The sequence below is a fragment of the Schistocerca cancellata genome, chromosome 2 (assembly GCF_023864275.1).
Source record: "Schistocerca cancellata isolate TAMUIC-IGC-003103 chromosome 2, iqSchCanc2.1, whole genome shotgun sequence".
Lineage (NCBI taxonomy): Eukaryota > Metazoa > Arthropoda > Insecta > Orthoptera > Acrididae > Schistocerca > Schistocerca cancellata.
Window position 1 is genome coordinate 529,057,841 of NC_064627.1, and position 17,427 is coordinate 529,075,267.

The window sequence follows — 17,427 nt, forward strand, 5'->3', positions numbered from 1 at the left end:
GCTCCTCAATTTATCAGCCTTCACCCTTTCTTCTGTATTGCTCTCCAGGAAACTTGGTTTCCGGCGATGTGAACCCCCGCCCTTCATAGCTGTTGGAGTTATTATAAGAATCAGGCAGCTTATGTGAGGATATCTGGTGGAGTCGGCATCTACCTCCTGAACTCTCTTTGCAGCGAGTGTGTACCTCTTCAAACATCTTTAGAGGCTGTCGCTGTTCGGGTGTGGACGCCTCAGGGTGTTACTGTCTGCAGTATCTATCTTCCACTGGGTGGTGATGTCCCACAGCATGCATTGGCTGTGCTGATAGCCCAACTGCCGCCCCTATTTCTGTTACTGGGCGACTTTAACGCCCATAACCGTTTGTGGGGTGGACTGGTGGCAACAGGCCGAGGCACTGTCATTGAGCAAATGTTGGCACAGCTCGACCTTTCCCTCTTAAATAATGGTGCCCCCACACATTTCAGTGTGGCACATGGCACATACTCAGCCATCGACCTTTCAGTCTGCAGCTCTAGCCTTCTACCATCTGTCCAATGGAGGGTGCATGACGACTTCTGCAGTAGTGACCACTTACCGATCTTTCTGTCATGTGTGCCCTCCAATGTCATCAGCAGCACCCATCCCTGGAACACCTCATTACCTATAAGCGGCTCTGTGCCCCAGCCCAACGCCTTAATTGCCCAGCGGAACGGTATGTCTCCACCATTGGCATCCATATCTCTCCATCACAGGTTTGGAGCAAGATTATGCGACTCTATGGGTATCAGACACCTGACAGCATACCTGGGCTTTCCCTGAATGGAGCAGTCTGTACTGGATCAGACACGATTGCAGAACTCTTAGCAGATCATTATGCTCAGAGTTCCGCTTTTATGAATTACCCACTGTCCTTCTGCTCCCTGAAAGAGCAGTTGGAATGTCAGGGCCTTTCATTGCATATGCACCACCCCGAATCATACAGTGCTCCAGCCAGTGAGTGGAAATTCCAAAGTGCCCTAGCTGCTTGCCCTGATACAGTTCCCAGGCCGGATTGCATCCACTATCAGACACTCAAACACCTCTCGGTGGACTGCCAGTGATACCTCCTCGACCTCTTCAACTGTATCTGGGTTAAGGGTAAGTTCCCATCACACTGGCGGGAAAGCATCGTCATCCCCATTTTGAAACCTGGCAAGAACCCACTGCAGGTGGACAGCTACTGCCCCATTAGCCTCACCAATGTTCTGTGCAAGTTGCTCAAACACATGGTGAGCCAGAGGCTGAGTAGGCCGCTAGAGTCTTGGGGCCTTCTGGCTCTGTCCCAGGGTGGGTTCTGTAAGAGCTGCTCTGCCACTGATAATCTGGTCTGCCTGAGTCTGCCATCCACATGGCTTTTACCCACCGTCAGCATTTTGACATGTGGATGGCGTATGATACAATGTGGTGACATCACATCCTCACCACGCTTTATGGGTGGGGTCTTAGGGGCCCGCTGTTGATTAGTATTCGAAATTTTCTGTCGCCTTGTTCCTTCCGCGTGCAAGTTAGTTCCTCCCATAATTCCTCCCAAGTCCAGGAGAATGGGTTTCTGCAAGTCTCTGTCTTGAATGTCTGCCTCTTTTTAGTTGCTATCAATGGGATAGCTGCAGCTGTGGGTACATCTGTATCAGCATTTTTGTATGTTGATGACTTTTGCCTGTACTATAGCTCCCCTGACATTGCGGTTGCTGAATGGCGGCTACAGGGTGCTATCTGCAGGGTGCAGTCTTAGGCCGTCATGCACAGCTTCCAGTTTTCGGCTGCCAAGACCGGCATCATGCATTTCTGCTGGCGTCACACTGTTCACCCTGAGCCACAGCTTTCTCTTGACTGCAAACCTCTTGCTGTTGTGGAGACAAATGGGATTTTGGGGTTTGTTTTTTAATGCCCAGTTGACTTGGCTCTCTCATATTTGGCAGATTAAACAAACGTGCTGGCGCCATCTTAATGCTCTTTGTTGCTTGAGTCACACCAGCTGGGATGCCGATTGCTTTACCCTGCTCTGACTGTATCAGGCGTTGATTCAGTCCCATCTCGATTATGGGAGCCTGGCTTATGGTTTGGCATTGCCTTCCATGCTGTGGTTGCTTGACCCCATACTTCACTCTGGGATTTGACTCGCAACAGGAGCTTTCCACACAAGCCCTGTAAACAGAATACTTGTGGAGGCTGGTGTCCCTCCACTGCCGATCCGGTGCCAATGACTACTGGCCTCTTATGCTGCACACGTTTGTAGCTGGTCCGGGCATCCAAAATAATGTCTCCTGTTCCCCAACTCAGTCGTCTATCTCCCAGAATGGTGGCCCTGTCTTGGTGTATGATCGTGGTTCACATCCGGGCTCTTCTCTTTGGTCTTGAGTTTTTCCAGCTCTCACCTCTTTTCTGGGCCCATATACGTCTACCCCCATGGTGTGTGCCCCGCCCATGTCTTCAGCCGGATTTGGCAAAGGGCCCGAAGGACTCAGTGCCTCCTGAGGCCCTCCGCCGCCACTTTTTTTCTATGTTCACCACGTTTCACAGCTCTGACGTGGTCTGTACTGATGGTTCAATGGGGCTGTCGAGTTGGTTGTGCTATTACTCTTGGGGATCACTCTGAACAACGCTCATTGCCGGCTTGCTGCAGTGTTTTCACTGCCGAGCTGGTAGCCTTCTCTCGTGGCCTAGAGTATATCTGCTCCTGCTCAGGTGAGTCCTTCGTTATCTGTAGTGACTCCCTGAGCAGTTTACGAGCTATCGACCATTGTTTTCCTCGTTCTCGTCTGGTGATGACTATCCAGTAGTCCATCCATACTCTTGCCAGTTGCTGCCACTCTGTGGTTTTTACGTGGACCCCAGATCATGTCGGCATCCCGGGTAATGAACATGTTGACTCCCTGGCCAAACAGGCTGTCTGTGCATCGGACCTAGAGATTGGCCTTTTGGAGTGTGATCTCCAGTCAGTTTTGCGGCAGAAGGTACTTGGTACCTGGAGTGATGAATGGCGCGCTCTGCCTTCACCCAACAAACTTCGGGTCGTCAAGGAGATGGTGTGTGGCGCTCCCCCTTGGGGGCCTCTTGCAAGGACTGCATTGTACTCTGCCAGCTGCGCAATGGCCACACCAGGCTGACGTACGGTTATTTACTGCGCCGCAAGGACCCACCTCTCTGTCACTGTGGATCAGCGTTGATAGTGGCCCACGTTTTGTTGGACTGTCCGCTTTTAACTGAGCTCAGGCAGACGACTGCGCTGCCTAATAGACTCCCTGCACTTTCAACAGATGATGCTGCAATGTCAGGCTTCGTTTTGAATTTTATTCAGGCAGGGAGCTTTTATCACTCGAGCTGAGGGTTTGTTCCCCTTTTTTGTGTTGAGTCTGGCCTTTGGCCTACAGTTTTAGATTGGTGTTTTTTCTGTGTTTCCATGGTCAGCCAACCACTGTAACCCTCTGAATGTTTTTAATTCCTCTTTTCTGGTCTTTGTCTATGTCTTTCTTGTTCTGTGTCATCTCTTGTGATCTCTGTTGCTCGTTTTTGTTCCTTGTGGGTTTTCATGACCTTTGTAGTCTGATTCCTTCAACCCCACCAACTAATCAACCAACCAACCAACCACTTAAGGTCGCTCTGGATAGTTATGCCTAGGTATATTACGGCAAATGCTGTCTACAGCTGTTTGTCATCAATGGTGTAGCTGTACAGTACTGGATTTCTTTTCCTATGTATGCACAATATGTTACATTTATTTACGTTCAGAGTCAACTGCCAGAGCCTGCACCATTCACCAATTCTCTGCAGGTCGTTCTGTAAATTCTTATCATCTTCTGGCATTGCTACTTTGGTATGGACAACTGCATTATCTGCGAATAGCCTTTAAGAGCATCCGGCGCATTCTACTAGATCATTAATGTATATTTTAAGCAGCAAGGTCCTGTCACAGTTCCCGTGGTACTCCAGATATTACCTTTACATCTGTAGATTTTGTTTTGTTAAGAACATGTTGAGTTCTATCTGCAAGAAAGTCTTGAATCCAATCGCAAGTCTGGTCCGATACTCTGTAAGCTCGTACTTTTTTCATTTACCGGCAATGTGGGATGGTGTCAAATGCCTTACTGAAATCAAGGAACACAACATAAACCTGAAGGCCGTTGTCCACTGCGCTGTGGATCTCATGGAGGAACAGAGCAAGGTGAGTGTCGCAGGATGTCTGTTTGCGGAATCCATGTTGATTTTATAGAGGAGATGTTCATTTTCCAAGAACGTCATAATTCTTGAGCATGAAACATGTACCATAATTCTACAACAGATTGACGTCAACTATATAGGTCTATAATTGTGTGGATCTGTCTTACGGCCTTTCTTAGAAACGGGAATGACCTGCGCTTTTTTCTAGACACTAGGTACCTTTCGTTGCTCAAGCGATCTACGATAAGTTACTGCTAAAAGGGGAGCAAGTTCTTTCGCATAAATCTTTATAAAATCTTATAGGAATCTCATCCGGTCCCAACACCTTTCCATTGCTAAGCGATTGTAGCTGTTTTTCAATTCGGCGATAGGTTATCTTAGAATCTGCCATTTCGACGTTTGTAAGACGATTGAAAGGAGGGACAGTGTTACGATCTTCCGCGGTGAAACAACTTCGGAAGACTGAATTCAGTATTTCGGCCTTCTGTCTGTTATCTTCCATTTCGGTGCCGGTGTGGTGGCTGAGAGAATGAATAGATGATTTTGACCCACTTACTTATTTTACATACGACCAAAATCTCTTAGGGTTTTTACTCAAGTCGGTTGCAACATCTTACTTTCAAAATCATTGAACACTTCTCTCATTGCTCTCCTTGCGCTCATTTTCGCTTCCGACGACTTCTGCAGTGTGTTTGCTTTCAGACGTTTCGCGCAATATACACTCCTGGAAATGGAAAAAAGAACACATTGACACCGGTGTGTCAGACCCACCATACTTGGTCCGGACACTGCGAGAGGGCTGTACAAGCAATGAACACACGCACGGCACAGCGGACACACCAGGAACCGCGGTGTTGGCCGTCGAATGGCGCTAGCTGCGCAGCATTTGTGCACCGCCGCCGTCAGTGTCAGCCAGTTTGCCGTGGCATACGGAGCTCCATCGCAGTCTTTAACACTGGTAGCATGCCGCGACGGCGTGGACGTGAATAGTATGTGCAGTTGACGGACTTTGAGCGAGGGCACATAGTGGGCATGCGGGAGGCCGGGTGGACGTACCGCCGAATTGCTCAACACGTGGGGCGTGAGGTCTCCACAGTACATCGATGTTGTCGCCAGTGGTCGGCGGAAGGTGCACGTGCCCGTCGACCTGGGACCGGACCGCAGCGACACACGGATGCACGCCAAGACCGTAGGATCCTACGCAGTGCCGTAGGGGACCGCACCGCCACTTCCCAGCAAATTAGGGACACTGTTGCTCCTGGGGTATCGGCGAGGACCATTCGCAACCGTCTCCATGAAGCTGGGCTACGGTCCCGCACACCGTTAGGCCGTCTTCCGCTCACGCCCCAACATCGTGCAGCCCGCCTCCAGTGGTGTCGCGACAGGCGTGAATGGAGGGACGAATGGAGACGTGTCGTCTTCAGCGATGAGAGTCGCTTCTGCCTTGGTGCCAATGATGGTCGTATGCGTGTTTGGCGCCGTGCAGGTGAGCGCCACAATCAGGACTGCATACGACCGAGGCACACAGGGCCAACACCCGGCATCATGGTGTGGGGAGCAATCTCCTACACTGGCCGTACACCACTGGTGATCGTCGAGGGGACACTGAATAGTGCACGGTACATCCAAATCGTCATCGAACCCATCGTTCTACCATTCCTAGACTGGCAAGGGAACTTGCTGTTCCAACAGGACAATGCACGTCCGCATGTATCCCGTGCCACCCAACGTGCTCTAGAAGGTGTAAGTCAACTACCCTGGCCAGCAAGATCTCCGGATCTGTCCCCCATTGAGTATGTTTGGGACTGGATGAAGCGTCGTCTCACGCGGTCTGCATGTCCAGCACGAACGCTGGTCCAACTGAGGCGCCAGGTGGAAATGGCATGGCAAGCCGTTCCACAGGACTACATCCAGCATCTCTACGATCGTCTCCATGGGAGAATAGCAGCCTGCATTGCTGCGAAAGGTGGATATACACTGTACTAGTGCCGACATTGTGCATGCTCTTTTGCCTGTGTCTATGTGCCTGTGGTTCTGTCAGTGTGATCATGTGATGTATCTGACCCCAGGAATGTGTCAATAGAGTTTCCCCTTCCTGGGACAATGAATTCACGGTGTTCTTATTTCAATTTCCAGGAGTGTACGCCAACAGCCACCTGTTTGATGCAGAATAAAATGTGATTCATCTTAAAAGGCCACCTGTAACCTCTCAGTGGACGTCCAGTTCTGGTACTGGCGTACAAATTCCTGCCTTCATTGCCGGTGAGCAGCAGTCAGCGTGGTGCAAGAATCAGGCGCTTGCTGTGGAGTACCATACGCAGCAACGTTTGCTGGACGGTAGCTCCTTTGTTCATCTGGGCGGTCTGTTCCTCAACAGTTGCCTATCTATTCGCCCGTATGCATCGCTGCTGCAGTCATCTATGGCTCATGGTGCACCAGAGTTGCCCCGGTGTCGGGTTTTGCATAACACCATTTACCATGCACAACATACTTAGACAATGACTTTATGTGAACAGTTCACAAAGGTAGCCGTTTCGGGAAAGCTTCCACCCCTGTCCAGAAAGCCAGTGGGCATGCCGTTTTGGAAGGCAGATAAATTGCTCCGTTTCCGCATTACGACAACGACTGCGCTGTTTTCCATGTTCCCCTACACCCTTTCTATACTCTTCACTTCAACAACAGTTTGTCACGATCACTCTACGTTCCAAAAGTGAAACATGATGGGGGTTCGGTGATGATTTGGGCAGCCATATAGTGGTAATCCATGGACCCCATGGTTACTCGGCAAGGACGCATTACTGACGAATATTATGCGGCCATTTTGACTGATCACGTCCATTCCGATGTAAAATGCTTTTTAAACAATAATGATGCATTGTTTCATGACGACAAGGCCAATGTCCACACAACTCGCATCGTCCAGGAATGGTTTTGTTTTCACGAGGATGAATTGTAGAATCTGCCATGGCACTATAATCGCTAGATCTCAGTATTATTGAGACTTTGTCGTCTATTTCGTAGACGTGGTTGCTTGATCACCATCCACCTCCGTCATCGTTACCTGAAGTTGCCACTATTCTGTAGTCCTATGAAAACCTTTACAGAAGCTATATTAGTCCATTTCCAGACGACTAGAAGCTGTTTTGAATGCCGACGTATTTCCTACACCGTATTAGGCATGATAATATGTATTGTAGACATAGTTTCGATATTAAAGGCATTAAACCCTGTGTGTCGTGAATTATAAAAGCTCTGAACCGGCTATAAATTTCCCAGCTGCCTGATGTCTACGCAAGGGGAAATTCGTTTGCACATGGCGTTATGAGAAATTCGTCTACCGACGATCATGGTTGAGAAATGGGATAGAAACACACACACCTTCTGTTACAGACTCTGCCCGGTGGGTCGTTATGCAGCAAGAAGTCCTTGAATGATGTTTCACTAGCCGAAATGTCTTTTGGCTGCATCACCTGCAACATGTTTACGTTCACACAGTCATATTTACTGATCTTACGATTACTAAAGATAATATCAGCACATATCTGTTTGTGCAGAGTTTAAAAGAGCTTCATATCTAAGTTCTCAATCAGAAATTTTCAGTACCACCTAACCGAGCTTACTGCTGTGTGGAGCGAGGCAAGAGGTAACAGTGAAAAGTAATACATTTCTACGGCAGACGGCTCCCTGTAAAGAGGTTGCCATCTCTTCTAACCTTTCAAAAAATTCATGAGCCCCTGGCTTATAACATTATCTCTTGGACTCCAGCAAGTAATTTTTTTGGTCCCTCTATCATCTTTTCTCCTGGCTACATCTCCTGCCCATTTCCATTTCATTTTGCATTGCAGTCATAATCAGGTCTTCCATTCAAATTGTTTATCTGCGTTATTTATTTTCCTGCTTGTCTTAGTAATGCTCATCATGCAAGTCTCTGTTGCTCAGTGGACAACCCGTGAGAAGACTGCATCCTGACATTGGACAAGATTTATGTATTCTGCATATTTGCGTGCTATACAAATGTCTAATTTCCCCAACCAAAAAAATCTCATTTGCCTGTATTGAAAAAAGCAATTTCTCTTTTCTCATTTAAAAATTTTCAAATCTAATAAACTTTATTCTTCATAAATAAGAACCATCAAACCAAAAATCTCAGAGGTACATTTTAACTGAAAACGTTTAAATAAAAATAAAAATCAAAATTCATTCTACATAAATAAAACAGAAAAAATTCCAAAGAAAGTTGAATTGTCTAAGAACTTAAAAATTATAGTAAAGGACAGTATGGATAGAGCTATGCCCGCCTGGCTAGCTGCGCAGTCTAATGCACTGCTTCCCAAGAAGGAAGACATGCTGGTTCCCGGCATGGATCTGCCCAGTGGATTAGTGTCGAAGTCTGGTTTGCCGGTCAGCCTGTGGATTGTCGTTAACATGGTTTTCCATGTGCCTCAGTGAATGCGGGCTGGTTCTCCTTATACCACCTTAGTTACAATATGTCGGCGTTTTCTGTACAAACACTGTCTCGATGTATACACACACCATAATTACTCTACCATGCAAACATTAGGGCTTACACTCATCTGGTATGAGACGTTCCCAGGGATGAGGGGGGGGGTCCACTGGGGGCCAAACTGCACAATAACCCTGGGTTTGGTGTGGGGCACTGGTAGGGTGGGTGGAATGCTGTGGCTTTTGTGGAATTGTGAACCACTGAGGGCTACAGTGGGACAAAGCCTCTCTGTCGTTACTAGGTAACTGGTTCAATACACAATATGCAATCACAATGGATTGCATTATAGAGATTTAGAAAATTATTATAAAGGAAATGGTTATTCAAATGTAGCTAGAGGAGATCTTTGAGAATGTATTGATTGTTTTAATAAGAAAGAAATGAATAAAGAAATGAAGAAGAAGGAACTAAAATATAAAACTTTAAAAGAACTTTGACCAATTGCTAAAACAGGTAATTTGAATAGTTATTCCTAACTTAATAAACAAAAATTTATCGATCTTACTGTAAATCCTTTGACAATATTAACAACAATGATAATGATGATGAATTGAATAAAAATCATTAAAAGAACCACATCAAAACTGTAAAACGAAAAAATACAAAATGATTCTAAACTTAGAAAAAGACAATTAATAACACTAACGACGTCAGTAAAAATCTTTAAATTCGTTCGTTTTGTGATTTATGTACATTTAAAATGTTTATTAAAATATATTCAAACTTGTAAACCAAACCCTGAAAAATCTGATATTAAAAAATATCAAAAACATTCAGCAATTTAATTCAGTTATTATGTTAAATATTCTAATTGAAATTATAAAAATCCTGTTACTTACACAGGTATAGATGCACAGGGTGTATATGACCTGGGACAACCGGGAGATCCAGGAAAAACCTGGGAATTTTTTCATCTGGGAGAAAACCGGGAAAAACCCAGGAATTGTTTAGAATTCCGTGAATTTTTCATTGTTTTAGTTTTCTGTTAAATTTTTGTGATTTTGACTGGTAAGAACCAATACTCTAACAGAGGATATTACTGTAGCCCACTACTGCAGATTAATACTGCAGCAATAAAACATTAACAGGAGAAAAAAGAAAGAAAATAAATCTTAATTTGCAAAGGAAATGTGCCCTATACAACAACAAAACAGTGCTCATACAAGCGTCTGCCAACAGCAAAATGTGTCTAAGGCTTTAGGAAGACTATCCAATCCTTTGTAACAACAAATCGCCTCCGATGAGCATGACGTGACAACTGTTTACATAAGATTCGTTTGAGCAGTTGCGGGCGGGCTCTTGCGCATACGCAGTTGAGTCGTGTATGAGTAGTACCTTCTCCCGCTTCTGGTTACGGAAGTGTGGCTGGGCGCCGCTACTTAATATTGCCCTGGTTTGGAAATACAGTAAATCCGGGGCTGATGCATAGAGCAGTCTGAGTTGTGGTGGGGAAGTGTGTCGTCTCCACGTCACCTGTGTTTACATTTAGTCATTTTGTTGTTTTCTCTTCGTTTATTGCTCTCACATGAAATGTTAACAAAACGGATTTTATTCGATGAGTACATCACGTGTCCTATGCTGTAATTAGCTGGCGAGATCACGTGACATGAGCTATGACTGGCTTACAAAAGCGCATCACAATCTCGATTTCAATGCTTTGGAAAGTGACATGCAGTGTTTGGTGGAATTCGAATTTATACATTCGCAATACGAAAATATGCAGCGTACACGTTGCTGCACATCAAAGGTCTTTCGAAACGTATTTTTCCCCCCTGAGTTACGTTTTCTAAAGTGCCAGGACATTCTACTCCGGTATATAAAACCATTACCATTCAAAGGATTGATGAGTTTTGCAGTGATGAATGAGAGTATACTGTCACTTAACACGGAAAAAGGGTATTTTCACCTGGGAGAAACAGTATTTTTAACCAGGAAATCCGGGAAAAATCCGGGAATTTTTTTTCCTTGTCCACGTATACACCCTGATGCAGCAAAAAAGTGGTTTAAATGTTAAAAGAAGAATCAAGAGAAATTGCTAGAATAAATGAATGAAATATTTTAATGAAATTGACTAAAGAAGATATAATCGACTATAAAAAGCAGAGACTTGACATCTTTATGAAGAAGAACTTACTTTAGGTGAAAAGAAAATAAGAGATCATTGCTATTCCACAGGAAAATATCGAGGAGTTGCACTTGAAGATTGCAATCTTAATTACCAAAATACTGAATTATACCAGATTATATTCATGATTTAACAAATTACAATGTTCATATATTTGTCAATGAATTAACAGTAGATAATAAAGATACTGATACAGTTCCACATAATGAACAAGGATATATTTCTTTTAGTAAACACTTTGAAGATGGATAACATTAAGATTTGTCGATACGTTTAAATTTATGGCTTCAAGTCCTGATAAATTATCTTCTAATCTTACAATAGAACAATTTAGAGAAACAGCAAAATATTTTGAAGGTGAACAATTAGATTTAATAATAAAAACAGGCCTTTATCCTTACAAGTATATGGATCCTGAAGAAAAATTACAAGAAGCTAAATTCTCTAAAAAAGAAGATTTTTATCCAAAACTTAATAAAGATAATACTTCTGATGTAGAATGGGAAAGAGCAGAAACAGTTTGGTAAAAATTCAGTTTTAAAAATTTAGATGAACACACAAAATTATATGATAAATCTAATGTTTGAATTTTAGCAGATTTTTCGAAAATTTTAGAGATAAATGTATTAAATCTTATAAATGTGATCCTTGTCTGTATTTTAAAGTTCCAGTATTACCTATATTCGATGTAAAAATGACTAAAATTGAATTATATTTACAACATGATTATTGCATGTTTTCATTTCTTGCAAATTCGATGTGAATTTCTTGAAGTATTAATATATTTGCAAAAATGAATAATAATGGTATGAAAAATTTTAACCCAATAACAATCAAATTATATAACTTATTTAAATGGAAGTAATTGATATGGTTGGGCAGTGTCACAATTTTTACCATTTAAAAATTTCAGTTGGGAAGAACATAAAATGTATTATTGCTGAAAAAATATTTAAAATGTTAGATGATTATAAATATGTTTTTTCTAGAAGTTGATTTACAAAATCCAAAGAATTTACGTAATTTACATATAGATTTACCTTGAGCACCAGAAGGAGGAAATAAATTATTAACAACATTAAATAATAAAGAAAAATATGTTTTACATTATAGAAATCTTAAACAATGTCTAGGACTAAAATTAAAGAAAAAATAAAGAAAGTAGAATCTTATAACCTGAACAATGAGATTAGTAGAAGAAATATATTGATTTTAATACAGAAATGAGAAAAAAGGCAGCTAACGAAGTTGAAAAAATTCCTACAAGTTAATGAGTTATTCAGCGATGGGAAAACAATGGAAAATATTAGAACTACACAAAGTATTAAAATTGCAACAAATCCAAGAATATAAATAAATTATATTTCAAAAATTATGGACATGCCACTGTATTTTCAAGAAATGTTGTGTTAGTCCTATGAAGAAAATTATAATAGTATTTAATAAACCAATTTCTATTGGAGTGAGTATTCTGGTTATTTCGAAAATAAAAATGCGTTATTTTAATGTTATGAAAGCAAAGTATTGTGAAAATATTGATTCATGTTATATAGATAGTAATTCTTTCATTTTTGATATAAGAAGTGAAGATTTTTGCAAAGATATAAAATCAATAATTTACGAATTTGATACAAGTGATTATCCTAAATATAATATTTATGTACTGCCACAAGTAAATAAGAAAGTCTTAGGAAAAATGATAGTTGAAAATTGTGGAAAAATTATGTTAGAACTCATTATTCTAAGATCCGAAATGTATGCATATAAAGTTGGTGGAAAAAGGGGATAAATCTAAAGGAATTAAGAAATTAGTTGTGAAAAATGAAATTACTGCCATTGATTATAAAAATGTTGAACTGACAAAAGAAAACGATACAGAAAAATGTCATCTTTTGAGTGATAACAGTCGTGAGTACATTTTACTAAATTTTTAACTTCCTTTCGAAATTTTTCACAAATAAATGTATTAATATGCCAGTTATGAAGAAGTTCTCATTGTCTCTTTGTTTTACAAACTTAACAGCATGATTTAACAGGCCAAATATGTTTTGTTATTTTAATTTCTGTGTGAATTTCTTTTTCTTGATTGCAAATTGGACAAATCATTTATTTTCTATTTCCATTTAAAGGGAAAATATTTATTAGAATTAAAAATATAATAATTTTTATATGTTAATGAAGTCGCTTGTGGATCTGAAACCAATGAATTTATATTTAATAACAAACAAGTTTTTGTAATATTTGGTTTTATCATTGCAAATCGAATAGAATTTGGTAAAAGTGTACCATGTTTGTTTTTTAATTTATTTTCTGGAATTCTTATTCTTGGTTCTCAATCTGTCATTTATTTACATAAATTTTTACTAATATAAATGAGTAGATTATTTCAACTGAGCGATAATTCTTCTATTGTGAAAAAGAGTAATTATCCCAATAAGAGCGACTTATAAAAATGTTTCACTAGTTGCTTTCTATTTAACTTTTTTAACTCCAAATATTACACCGAAAAATAATAATCTTTACTGAGATAGATAAACAATAGAAGTTCATGTTGGTCAATGTAGTTTAAAAAAATTAGAAAAATTTATTCATTCGAAACATCCAAATATTCATATTAGAGAAAATAAAATTTTAAATAGAATTGTTATCGAAAGAGTTAAAAATTATACAGAGATACAAAAGAAAATAATATTGCAAGTATTTTAGGATTTAATATTCAAACTATTGAACCTAATAAAAAAACTGTTGCTAACGTTGTTCTTCAAATTATTACATTTAAATTAATTAACATAAATTTTCAATTTGGCTTATGAAATGTTCGTTAAACACAATCATTTCCATAGGGAAATTAATATTATTCTTTCATTTCAACCAAATATTGAATTTGGTGCTCCAATAATTTATGAACCAAGTCATCCTAAAAAAGTTCTAATTTTTGATACTATTCAAAATTTAGAAATAAGCAAAAAATATGAGATCTTAATTGACTTTAATTATGCTTAAGTAACAGTTGTTTTAGTAATGAATTAATAATTTTTTTCCTTAAAACTCCTGAATCAAATCGGATGTTATCAATTTTTCTCCTTTCCTGCCAAAAAATATTTAAATCTTCCTAACAAGGAAACAGAAATAAATAGTAATGTATGTGATGTTTGGATTCATACTAATTTTTCACAATTTTTTATGTCTTTTGATGTTATTCATACAGATTGAACTGATTTTTCTGCCTATCATGTAAATCACGTGGTAAACTAATTGACAATTATGTTACAAAATTGTTGAAAGTTATTACATTTAAGAAAGGAATTAATATTTTATCTAGAATCAAACATCCTTTCATTTGTTCTTCAACTCTTATTCAGTTACCATGTTCTCTTTCGAATGAATGAAGTATGGAAGGACATATTGTTAGCAATGGAAAAATTTAAACTAAACAAAATGAAGTTGCTTACCCATTAGAATTATTTGGTGGATTATTTAAAGACCTAAAGAAATTATGTTTGAAGGTGATGAAATTACAATTTTTACTTGGTGTTTGAGAAAAGATCAAGAAGATCCAGTTCTTCAGTGAACAACAGAAAATGATAATTATGCACTTCCAAAAGAAGGTAAAGCATGGAAATTCGTGTTCCTGCTGTTAAGTATGAACCCAAACATTCACTTGAATTAGTCCGCCCTGGTGTATGAGTGGTCAGCGTGACACAATGTCAATCATAAGGGCCTGGGTTTGATTCCCGGCTGGGCAGAGATTTTTCCGCTCAGGGTCTGGGTTTTGTGTTGTGCTAATCATCATTATCATCATCATTTTATCCCCATTGGCGCGCAAGTCGCCAACGTGGCGTCAAATCGAAAGACTTGCACCCAGCCAACGGTCTACCCAGTGGGAGGCCCTAGTCACATGATATTTACATTTATTTTATTTCAATTAGAACAAGAGAGACTTAAAAATCCAAAAATTCCAATTTCTCTCTTCAGACTTCAAACAACTGAATTTGCAGATTCATGGGAAAAAGAAATTTTGAATTAGATATTATTAATTATTATAATTCTACAGAATTTGATATGCCTTACTTTATTTTCATTGTTTTCAAAATAATCGAAAAAAATAATCGACTTTCATATTAATTATGAAATCTTGAACCACCAAATAACTTTATAAACTTATGATTCTTTTAAAGATTTCAGAAGAGTAATTACTATTACCTTCAGCAGATTTACAAATAAAATAACTGCTATGAAACAAATTACACACAATACGAAATATACTTCTGTTATCATACAATTGTGGAATGTATTGATAATACTAACAACTTCTTTGCACCACTGTCTGCAACAAAAAGACATACACCATAGTCCAAAATTTATTGCCAATCTCTCATTCAGAGGTAGTTAATATTTTCGAACAGGTCGATGTAAACATTAGTTTTTGCTCAAAAAATTAACTATCACTATAGATGCTAAATAAATCAAATAACACAGCATAAGTTCTTCCTTTTTGTTTAAATTCTGATTACATGCAAATATGTATCCTAAAACATGCCCTGGAAAATGCTCCTCTCAGCATAGAGTTTAGAGTCAAGAAATGGTATTACAAGGGTATCTGGCTACAGTTTTTTTAAACATGTAAAAAAAGGGTAGGATTGGATTAGCTTACTTTGCACAGTAATAATTGGCATAAATGAAGAATACACTGAATTCTATAGTGGTGCTAATACATGTGATGGCTTGTCTTCAACAAAGTGTACATAAAGATTTTTGAAAACAGGGAGATAGTTCTTCTAGATATATGCCTAGAGAATATACCGTTAAAATTTGAGCAATTTATTGTGATTATTTAGTCTTTAGATTTCGCCACATACTGGAATAAATTAGCATAGCAAGGTCAGTCCATCTGCTTGAAACTGAACCCACTGTTAACAGTGATGAAAATGACAAATATCCTACATGTACCACACGAAAGTCAGAAAATAGACAGTCATGGTAATTTAGAAATTTTCCGACCGAAAATTATACAGTCACATCACATGCTTAATGGAAAGGCAGACAGAATATACAACGGCATTATCAACACTAACCCTTTGCAGACAGTAACTGTACCAGTACGGCAGAGACCATATTGTCACGCCAGCCAACGATCGTACAGGTACTTTTTCGCTTTTCTTTCATGTGTTTAGGCCGTCGTCTCGGTAAGATTGCTCCCTTCTGTGACTGAATGGTGCTGAAATCTGCTGCGAACAATCTGGATTTACTAGCATTTTCAGGAGGCCTAGTATATATACATCCTATGGGCACTAAATTCGTTACTTGCATTTGCGTTTTTATGTGTGCTGATAATGACGAATTCGAAAGGTTTGAGCAACGATGTAATTAGAGAAATACTGCTAAATGAAGACTGGTCTGCGGAATCTGCTGGTGATTTCGAAGAAGTGGAGACTGCATGGTATTATTATGAGAAAAAGAAGATTCATCAAGTGACATTGAAATTATTCACAAACTGGGCCCATCACAGGCGAGAAAGAAGGAAAAAGTCAGAAATAATGAATATAGATGGCTGACACATGGCGTGTTTATGCCTTATAATTGTGCTTTTTCTAATGATGATTCTAGAGTACGCCCTCATTGTGATCTAAACGAGGAAGCTAGTGAAAGTGAATGTTTTGAGCTTATATTTGACAGGCAATTGATGGACTGAAATACCAGAGAAACTAATAAATTTTACAAAGTAATGAACCAACGATGTTAAAGATCTTTCAGGGAAATAGAGAGGGCAGATACAAGTGCAGATAAGATATATCAATTTCCAGCAGTCTGCATGCTGTAAAAAGAAATTGAATGAAGGACTATTGATCTACATATCCATTGACTGAAAGACCTTCCTTTAGAAAATTAATGCCCAGAGACAGATTTCTGACAGTTCTTGGAATGCTACATTTTAGTGACACAGGCTTTTTGGGAAACGCTGAAAGGGTGAATAGGTTTACAAAATAAAGAATATGGCGAATTTTTTGACAGTGAATTTCAAGTCAATTCTAAATCCATTTAGGGGTTTGTGCACTGACGAGTATCTAAGGCTGCGGAAAGGTAAACCTCTTTTCAAACAGTACACATCAAGCAAAAGGCATACACGTGGAAGAAAACTGTTTACATTGTCCGTTGTTGAAACTAAATTTATTTTAGACATTTTAGTGTATGCAGAAAGGGGAACAGAAATTTAAGACACTTGTGATTGGTGTTTCTGGCGCTGTTGTGACTACTCAGTTGAAACCTTAGCACAACAACACAAATTACGCTTCCATGTAATATTTGGCAAGTAATTAAACACAATAAAATAAGTTCTTGAGAAAATAGCAAAGCAAACAGCTTGTTTTCTTTCACAAACAGTCCCAAAATAACTCAGTCCAGAAAATCGGCTAGTGTACAAAAACTTAGGATTAAAAGGGTTTAATAGTCGTTTCCTGAGTGAAAGTTGTTTGAGATATGAATATCGGAACTGACACATAGAAGTCATCTACATAGGAGGCAATGACGTAACTTCCTGCACGAGTGACGCTAGCATCTGATAGGTAGCTTTGTAAGCAAGCTTTACTGTTGTCTGACATTTACCAAATGACAAATGTAAAAT

General features: G+C 39.6%; 1 protein-coding gene across 2 annotated transcripts in view; it reads right to left on the reverse strand.

The window, feature by feature from the left end:
- The window catches only part of LOC126146569 (uncharacterized), a 175,695-nt gene that overhangs the window by 14,667 nt on the left and 143,601 nt on the right, over positions 1-17,427 (reverse strand). Inside the window, exon 5 of one of the 2 annotated variants that reach the window (XM_049915629.1) lies at positions 7,555-7,646. The exons of the other annotated variant lie outside the window; for it this stretch is intronic. Coding sequence (XP_049771586.1) covers positions 7,618-7,646 — 29 coding nt within the window. The 3' untranslated portion in view covers positions 7,555-7,617. The remainder of the gene's footprint in view (positions 1-7,554; positions 7,647-17,427) is intronic. 2 annotated transcript variants of the gene reach the window in all.